The sequence below is a fragment of the Haliotis rufescens genome, unplaced genomic scaffold (genome assembly GCF_023055435.1).
Source record: "Haliotis rufescens isolate VD_foot unplaced genomic scaffold, xgHalRufe1.0.p SCAF_18, whole genome shotgun sequence".
Classification (NCBI taxonomy): Eukaryota; Metazoa; Mollusca; class Gastropoda; order Lepetellida; family Haliotidae; genus Haliotis; species Haliotis rufescens.
This window is the reverse complement of record NW_025963868.1, coordinates 11,097,501-11,107,425: the sequence shown is the minus strand read 5'-3', so window position 1 is coordinate 11,107,425 and position 9,925 is coordinate 11,097,501. Positions and strand designations below refer to the sequence as shown.

The 9,925-nt window shown below is 45.0% G+C and overlaps 1 protein-coding gene across 1 annotated transcript in view; it reads left to right on the top strand.

The window, feature by feature from the left end:
* Positions 1-3,039: 3,039 nt before the first annotated feature.
* Positions 3,040-9,925, top strand: part of LOC124119123 (perlucin-like) — a 7,652-nt gene continuing 766 nt past the window's right edge. The window contains exons 1-3 of the mRNA XM_046481533.2: positions 3,040-3,100; positions 7,312-7,400; positions 7,875-7,968. Of these exons, the coding sequence (XP_046337489.2) occupies positions 3,040-3,100; positions 7,312-7,400; positions 7,875-7,968 (244 nt within the window). The remainder of the gene's footprint in view (positions 3,101-7,311; positions 7,401-7,874; positions 7,969-9,925) is intronic.

Here is a 9,925-nt window from a genome sequence, read left to right as displayed (position 1 = left end):
TGTACTTGGCCGTACCAATGCCGGATTTATACTTCATAGTGAGTGAGTGAGTGAGTATGGTTTTACGCCGCTTTTAGCAATATTCCAGCAATATCACAGCGGGGGACACCAGAAATGGGCTTCACATATTGTACCCATGTCGGGAATCGAACCCGGGTCTTCGGCGTGACGAGGGAACGCTTTAACCACTCTACCCGACCGCCCCTATACTTCATAGTGACTCAGACACGTTCCAGTCTTTGGAGAGTACCATCTTTCAATATATTTCAGTATGACGATGCCGGGGAATCGAACCACCGACCTTCCGCTCTCCGAGCAAACGCTCCATCCATTAGGCAATGGAAGCGGTCTTCAATATAAGAGTTGCACAACATAAATCATCACCATTTTCACTCGAAGTCACCTTTTGTTTGGTCACCTCTATTTGTACCATAATAGTAGTTTATTTTCCATGTAACATCACCTATTGTTTATCAAGAAAGCATTTTCCACTTTAAACGTCACCAAATGTTTTCATCATTGCCGAATTTTCATTCCCCTTACTTGTATGTTTACGTGTTTACGTGTTAAATGTTGTTTGTGTGTTTGTTTGTGGTGTATGACGGCGGTCTGTAAATAATCCGGTGATTGACATCATGAACATCGGGAACATTTAGGATACGATGATATGCAGCAACCATGTCAGCAAGCCTGACCACCCGATCCCGTTAACCTCTTACGACAAGCATGGGTTGCTGAAGATCAGTTCCAACCCGGACCTTATTATATAAATCGCGGATAGTGAAATACGACGATTGAAGAGGGTTTGAATGGTTCGGGAGTGCAGTGACAATCCCAAAAGAGATCCTAGACTTACTTGGAATGTGTGTTCGAAGTAAGAGATGTTACGTGTCCTCCTTACATTCTGTTGTCACAATGTTTGTTTGTTTGTTGTTTAACGCCGCACTCAACAATGTTCAAGCTATATGACGGCGGTCTGTAATTAATCGAGTCTGGACCAGACAATCCAGTGTTTGACATCATGATCATGGATCACCGCAATTAGGATGCGATGACATGTATCAACCAGGTCATCGAGCCTGACCACTCGCTCCCGTTAGTCGCCTCTTACAACAAGCATAGTCGCCTCTTACGGCAAGCATTGGTTGCTGAAGACCTAATTAATACATGTACCAAGTTTTGGGTTACACATGTTGAATATTCTTTTAGTACTGCTTCGGAAACGACACCTACCTCCGTTTCAGCCTAGTATAACTTGTTTCCATGTGTTCGCCTTTTACGGCAAGCATGGGTTGCTGAAGACCTATTCTACCCTGGATTTTCACGTGCCTTTTTTGAAAGGTATTCACCTTACAATGTTATCCTCCTATGGACACGATCTTTGAATAAAATGTGTTGTGTAAATACATAAAAGTAATAATCTCATCTATGAAGCAAAACAGAGTATAAAGGTCGTTAGAGTATTTGACCTCAATAGTTAAATTCGAATTTCGAATTATTGGAATTTACGTTTTACGGCGCACTCAGCAATATTCCAGGGGACCGTTGCTCATAATATCAATCACTGGATTGTCTGTAGCAGACTATGTCTGGAATATTGCATTAAGCTGATCTATGTGCAAGTTTCCTTGTGATTTTGTTTATGACTACCGACCCGTGAAGATCCAGGGTAGAATAGCTCTTCAGCAACCCATGCTTGCCATAAAATACTACTATGCTTTTCGTAAGAGGCGACTAACGGGATCGGGTGGTCAGGCTCGCTGACTTGGTTGATGCATGTCATCGTATCCCAATTGCGTGGATCGATGCTCATGATGTCAATAACTGGATTGTCTGTTCCAGACTCGATTATTTACAGACTGCCGTTATATCGCTGGAATATTGCTGAGTGCGGCGTTAAACAACAACCAACCAACCAATCATGACTACCATTCAGAAATACAGGGGTGAAAGATGCAAACCAAGTGCAGTCAAGAACGGAAAGGCGTATCTAAGCAGGAAGCGTGCTCCTTGCTGATAGAAACAATCATTCTGACACAGAGTGGAAATGCTTTCCCTTGCGTGTTTGATGAATACATGTAGATGTAAATTTTCAGTGATTGGTGTACCACGATGGTCTTACTTTGACCTTTAAACTTTAATCACGTAATTAAGTTTCGTCGTGCGTTCTCTATGTCACACACGTCGGGTAAATGTAATCGGGAAACGTGAAGAAAATATCAGTGTCCATCACACCAAACCGTATCCTTGGTGTAATGGTTGGTTGGTTGGTTGGTTGTTTAACGTCGCACTCAGCAATATTCCAGCGATATGACGGCGGTCTGTAAATAATCGAGTCTGGACCAGACAATCCACTGATTGACATCATGAACATCGATCCACGCAATTGGGATCGATGACATGCATTAACCAAGTCAGCGAGCCTGGCCACCCGATTCCGCTAGACGCCTTTTACGGCATGCGTGGGTTGTTGAAGACCTATTCTACCCCGGATCTTCACGGGTTTATTTAAGGAAAACAAGGCCAGCCTAACAAAACTTTGAATGAAGTTCAAAACGCACTTTCGATGTTCGTGAATATAGCAGTAAACGATTACCCAAGTCACATGTCATCGTATCCCAACTGCGTGGATCGATGCTCATGATGTCAATCACTGAATTGTCTGGCCCAGACTCGATTATTTACAGACCGCCGTTATATAGCTGGAATATTGCTGAGTGCGGCGTTAAACAACAAACAAACAAACAAACATGCATGGTCTGACGGGGAAGTAATGACAACGGTCGGACCTAGACTGGCCATCGACTCCAGGAAGTAGAGCGTAGTCCCTCTTTAACCAATCAGAATGGGGAATTTCAGTCAGATCCGGCATTTCGCTTAAAACCATTTATTTCATTGGCTGATCACATATCATGGACCAATGAACTTCCTTGTTGGAATAATTTAAAGCTGCATGTAGGGTCCGAGCCCAAACGCGGCGCTGTATACTGTTGAGTTGACAAACCAGAGGCGAAGACAGAAGCACAATCTACCAGCAGCATGAGGCTCGCACTTGTATCTGTCTTACTGTGCTCACTTGCATCAGTAACTGTTGCTGGAGGTAAATACTTTCATCATATTATTACATTATGGACCCGTGAAGAGCCGGGGAAAAATAGCTCTTCAGCAACCAATGCCGTAAATGGTTACTATGCTTGTCATAAGAGGCGACTAACGGGATCGGGTGGTCAGGCTCGCTGACTTGGTTGATCCATGTCATTGATCCCAATTGCGTGGATCGATGCTCATGATAGCAATCACTGGATTGTCTGGTCCAAACTCGATTATTTACAGACCGCCGTCATATAGCTGAAATATTGCTGGGTGCGGCGTTAAACAACAAACAACAACAACATATGACAAGAGTTTGGACATGGATCCGAGTCCTGCCATACCTCCGTTGTTTGTCGCCCCACGTTCGCTTGAGATATCTCCCGTGGAAGAACCATGAATCCATAAAACATTATACAATGGCATTGAAGAGGTCGCAATACTTTTAATGAAATACAGCTCTTGTTTCAAAATTTGGAACCGTCGGCTTTTTGCCTTCAAGACACTTACCTAACAACACAGACCAATTTGACATCCGTCAGCACAGCTCTTACCATTTATATTCCCTCCCTGGTGTTGAGGGGGCCACGGGTGGCCCAGTCGTCTGAGGCGCCGCGATTCGCTGTGCATAGTTGCGTCCCTTGGGCACGCCAGAAACCTATGATTGTGGGTTCGAATCCCGGTTCGCCCAAGTTATGTTTCCAGGTGTGTCATCACCATACTTGTGCTCGTGGGTGTCATCGAAGCGGTAAACGTCCAAGACCTGCATCACAAAGCTGACACGTCGTGATATAACTTGAATACTGTTAAAAGCGGTAACCTAACCAGAAACAGTACCTAAACTCTGCAAGTTTTCATTAAATATTATGTCACATGGTCAGCGAGACAGTGGCAACAGTAAACATAGTTCAAACTGAAACTAGTATATTTTTTTTATACTTGTGTGAATACCATATATACTGAGTCAAATTAAAAACTTCACATTTTTAAAAGTAATCCCATATATGATATACAACGGACAAATGTATCAGAGAAGGTAATTTTAAATCATTAATGTCCAAAGAAGGATTTTAATTAACGGTGGTAACCATAATTTGTTCCAAGCACCTACGGTATTCGGTAATAACATCAACAGTTTAAATCATAAGTCCCAAGCACGAGAATCTGATGGCACACAAGTTTAGTAGCGTGTATGGCCACCACGTGCGTTGACAACTGCCACAGAACGCCTCCGCATGGACCTTGTGATGCTTGTGAACACATGATTGGGAAGACGACGCCATTGTTGCTGCAAAATGGTGCCGAGATCTTGCAAATTCTGTGGTTGGTTCTGGAGAGTGCGCAGACTTCTGCCAAGAGCATCCCAGACGTGTTCGATGGGAGGGAGGTCGGGAGAACTTGACGGCCAGTCCATGACGTTGACTCCCGCATTCTGAAGGAAATTCCTTGTCAAAAGTGTTGTGTGGGGTCTGGCATTGTCGTGTTGGAAGATCAAACCGGGTCCATGTGCTGCCATAAAAGGCAGAAGTTCTGGTGCCAGTACCTGGTCGCGGTAAGCAGCAGCGTTGAGGTTGCCACGGATGACAAGAAGGCTGGAACGTGCATTGCCACAGAAAGCACCCCACACCATGACACTTCCGCCTCGAAATCTGTCAACTTCCTGTACACAACACTGGGCGTAACGTTCATGGCGGCGCCTCCACACCCGCGCCCTACCATCAGCAAATCGAAGACTAAATCGGGATCATCACTGAAGACGACTTGATTCCAATTCCTCTGAGTCCATCGTAAGTGTCGCTGTGCCCACAATTGACGTTGACGTCTGTGTAATTGAGTCAGAATCGGCCCGCAATATGGCCGTCGTGCTTGAAGGTGAGCAGTTCTCAGACGGTTTCGAACAGTTTGCGCACTCATTCTACCCCTAAACAGTTCATTTCTGGTTGATGAAGCAGTCAAAAATCTGTTACGGAGGTGACGTAAGACAATCTCACGATCCTCTGCATGTGACGTCACACGTGGTCGACCTGGCCGAGGGCGATCAGCCGTGGTACCCGTTCGCTGTAGACGCGTCTGTAAATCATAAACAGTCCGTCGACTACAACCCATCGTCCTTGCGACTTCAGCTACGGACGTTCCCGTCTGCAACATGCAGATGGCACGATCACGTTGCACATTTGTAAGGCGTGGCATGCAAAATAGCCGTAAAAACTTTTTGATTTCTTGTGTTTTTGTTTTTTTGTTAATGACTGCTAACAAGTATGGCTGAAAACGGGGCGGTCGGGTAGCCTAGTGGTTAAAGCGTTCGCTCGTCACGCCGAAGACCCGGGTTCGATTCCCGACATGGGTACAATGTGTGAAGCCCATTTCTGGTGTCCCCCGCCGTGATATTGCTGGAATATTGCTAAAAGCGGCGTAAAACCATACTCAGTCAGTCAGTCAGTATGGCTGAAAACACGTGCGGTATTATGGCCACGCGATCAGTTGCACGTGAAAAACCACTTTTGCAACTATAGTGTTGTGCACATGATTTTGATCGATTCACCTGCACAAAAACAGGTGTTATCTGAAGACAATACGTGGCCATTACTGTTTAAATACACAATAAGGGCCCACAATGATAACTGGTCAAAATGTTAAAATTTTAGGATTGTGAAGTTTTTAATTTGGTTCAGTAGTTAGAACGACAATTGCCTACACATAATTGTTGCAACGTTATCAATCAATCCATCGGTACGCCAATCAAAGGGAAGCTACTCTAGTCTATGTGACGTCAGAGTCTGCCATCACAACGTTACGGAATACAATGTCCAAAACTGCGATACAATGAAACAAGGTAAAATGTTGTCTAAAATTAACTGAAAACAAGCGAGGCGTTTGAGCACAGATAATTGAAAATAATTCCACTTGCGTCCATTGTTTGCTCACACTATTCGTAAAAGGGGCGGTCAGGTAGCCTACTGGTTAAAGCGTTCGCTCGTCACGCCGAAGACCCGGGTTCGATTCCAGACATGGGTACATTGTGTGAAGCCCATTTCTGGTGTCCCCCGCCGTGATATTGCTGGAATATTGCTAAAAGCGGCGTAAAACCAAACTCACTCACTCACACTGTTCGTAAAAAGCCTTAGCTATGTCCATGTTATAAATGGATTTTCTTTATCTTAGGCTATTATTCTGATTGTGTTCACAAATATCCTACTAACTTGTCCAGATCCCCGATACTATAATTTCACACGACAGTCGATAAACAAGGGCAACTGAAGTTGGACCTATGTGACGTTTTGCATTTGCATATTTATCCATAAACGACCCCAAAGAATTCCGATTTTATCCATTGGATTTAACTACTGTGGATATTCTGAAAGTGTGTGTGTGTGTGTGTGTGTGTGTGTGTGTGTGTGTGTGTGTGTGTGTGTGTGTGTGTGTGTGTGTGTGTGTGTGTGTGTGTGTGTGTGCGTGCGAGTAAAAGGCGCCTATGCTTGTCGTAAAAGGCGACTAACAGGATCGGGTTGTCAGGCTCACTGACTTGGTTGATGCATGTCATTGTTCCGAATTGCGTGGATCGACGCTCATGATATTAATCACTTGATTGTCTGGTCCAGACTCGATTATTTACAGACCACCGTCATATAGCTTGAATATTGCTGAGTGCGGCGTTAAACAACAAGAAGCAAACCAACCAACCAAAGCCAAACACCCACGGTGTGGACAGGTTTGTCTGGTTCGCCCCCGGATTGTGGTTGAAGCGTTCGCTCAATCCGAAGACCCGGGTTCGATTCCCGACATGGGTACAATGTGTTAAGCCTATTTCTGGTGTCCCCCGCCGTGATATTGCTGGAATATTACTAAAAGCGGCGTAAAACCATACTCACTCACTCACCCCCGGATTATTCACACAGCGTCATAAATGTATTTCTGACTGTGACTAACAACGTTTACTCTCACTTACTCAACATCTCCGACAAATGGAAATACAGTAAACTACGGTTATAACGAACTCTAAGGGACCACTAATTTTAGTTCGTAATAACCGTAGTTCGTTATAAGCATATCTACAACATAATTACAACAAATGGCCGGGATTAAAAATACGTTCGTTACATAGGTCAGTTCGGTATAAGCGTGTTCGTTATAAACGTAGTTTACTGTAGCTACATGAAACGTGCAAGGCATTATACAAACATTTCATTCACTGAGTAACGTGTTTGCTGTTCTGTGCTGCAGATACTTCCAAATGTCCTACGGGATTTGCACAGCACGGGAATTCTTGCTATTGGTTCTCTAACGTGAGAGGATCATTTGCTGAGGCAAGAGTAAGTACATCACTCACCTCACCTCACCTCACCTCACCTCACCTCACCTCACCTCACCTCACCTCACCTCACCTCACCTCACCTCACCTCACCTCACCTCACCTCACCTCACCTCACCTCACCTCACCTCACCTCACCTCATATGTTAAGTAACGATATGGGATACCAAAGTAGGTGTCAACAGACTTCATGAATTTTCGAAATGTCAAGACGCCATTGTACATCTTATTGGCAATATCAGATATACACCTAACATTGTGTTGAAAACCTATGACCTTCAGATGAGTATACGTTGTGATGAGAGAATCACAGCCAATCATGTACTCGTCCATCACAAGGCATAAATTTGAAAAAGGTCTCCTCTCTTATGGACTCTTACCTTATTATCTATGTTTACCCCCCCCCCAATAAGGGGTCGAAATTCCTCGAGTATGTGAACACTGCTAATAATGTTCCTAAATGTTCTCTTGTTAGGGCTACTGTCAGTTCCTCCGGAGCCACCTTGCCAGGATAACAAGCAAAGAAGAGGACGACTTCGTCAGACACAAGGCAAAGGAACTTGGAAGAGGTGAGATGTGAATTTGTCTTCAAATGCAGTTGTAGGACAACGTGTATTTATCATCACCATAATCCTATACTCACCCAGGGCAACACACTCCAGTGCTTTTCCTCCTAAGCCGATATTCACCTTGAACAACACTCTTCCCCCGAGTTCCCACCTTGTTCTATTCCTCCAAAGCCGATATTCACCTTGAACAACACTCTTCCCCCGAGTTCCCACCTTGTGCTATTCCTCCAAAGCCGACGTTCACCTTGAACAACACACTTCCCCCGAGTTCCCACCTTGTGCTATTCCTCCAAAGCCTATATTCACCTTGAACAACACTCTTCCCCCGAGTTCCCACCGTGTGCTATTCCTCAAAAGCCGATATTCACCTTGAAAAACACTCTTCCCCCGAGTCCCCACATTGTGCTATTCCTCCAAAGCCGATATTCACCTTGAACAACTCTCTTCCCTTGAGTTCCCACATTGTCCTATTCCTCCAAAGCCTATATTCACCTTGAACAACACTCTTCCCCCGAGTTCCCACCTTGTGCTATTCATCCAAAGCCGATATTGACCTTGAACAACACATTTACCCCGAGTTCCCATCTTGTGCTGTTCCTCCAAAGCCGATATTCACCTTGAACAACACTCTTCCCCCGAGTTCCCACCTTGTGCTATTCCTCCAAAGCCTATATTCACCTTGAACAACACTCTTCCCCCGAGTTCCCACCTTGTGCTATTCCTCCAAAGCCGATATTCACCTTGAACAACACTCTTCCCCCGAGTTCCCACCTTGTGCTATTCCTCCAAAGCCGACGTTCACCTTGAACAACACACTTCCCCCGAGTTCCCACCTTGTGCTATTCCTCCAAAGCCTATATTCACCTTGAACAACACTCTTCCCTCGAGTTCCCACCGTGTGCTATTCCTCAAAAGCCGATATTCACCTTGAAAAACACTCTTCCCCCGAGTCCCCACATTGTGCTATTCCTCCAAAGCCGATTTTCACCTTGAACAACTCTCTTCCCTTGAGTTCCCACATTGTCCTATTCCTCCAAAGCCTATATTCACCTTGAACAACACTCTTCCCCCGAGTTCCCACCTTGTGCTATTCCTCCAAAGCCGATATTGACCTTGAACAACACATTTACCCCGAGTTCCCATCTTGTGCTATTCCTCCAAAGCCGATATTCACCTTGAACAACACTCTTCCCCCGAGTTCCCACCTTGTGCTATTCCTCCAAAGCCTATATTCACCTTGAACAACACTCTTCCCCCGAGTTCTCACCTTGTGATATTCCTCCAAAGCCGATATTCACCTTGAACAACACACTTCCCCCGAGTTCCCACCTTGTGCTATTCCTCCAAAGCCGATATTCACCTTGAACAACACACTTCCCCTGAGTTCCCACATTGTCCTATTCCTCCAAAGCCTATATTCACCTTGAACAAGACTCTTCCCCTGAGTTCCAACCTTGTGCTATTCCTCCAAAGCCGATATTCACCTTGAACAACACCCTTCCCCGGCATCGTCACCTTGTGCTTGTCTTCGTATATACTCACCTGGGACAACACAGTTACCACCTTGTGCTTGTCTTCGTATATACTCACCCGGGACAACACAGTTACCACCTTGTGCTTGTCTTCGTATATACTCATCCGGGACAACACAGTTATCACCTTGTGCTTGTCTTCGTATATACTCACCTGGGACAACACAGTTACCACCTTGTGCTTGTCTTCGTATATACTCACCTGGGACGACACAGTTACCACCTTGTGCTTGACTTCGTATAAACTCACCCGGGACAACACAGTTACCACCTTGTGCTTGTCTTCATATATACTCACCTGGGACAACACATTTAACACCTTGTGCTTGTCTTCGTATATACTCACCTGGGACAACACAGTTATCACCTTGTGCTTGTCTTCGTATATACTCACCCGGGACAACACAGTTACCACCTTGTGCTTG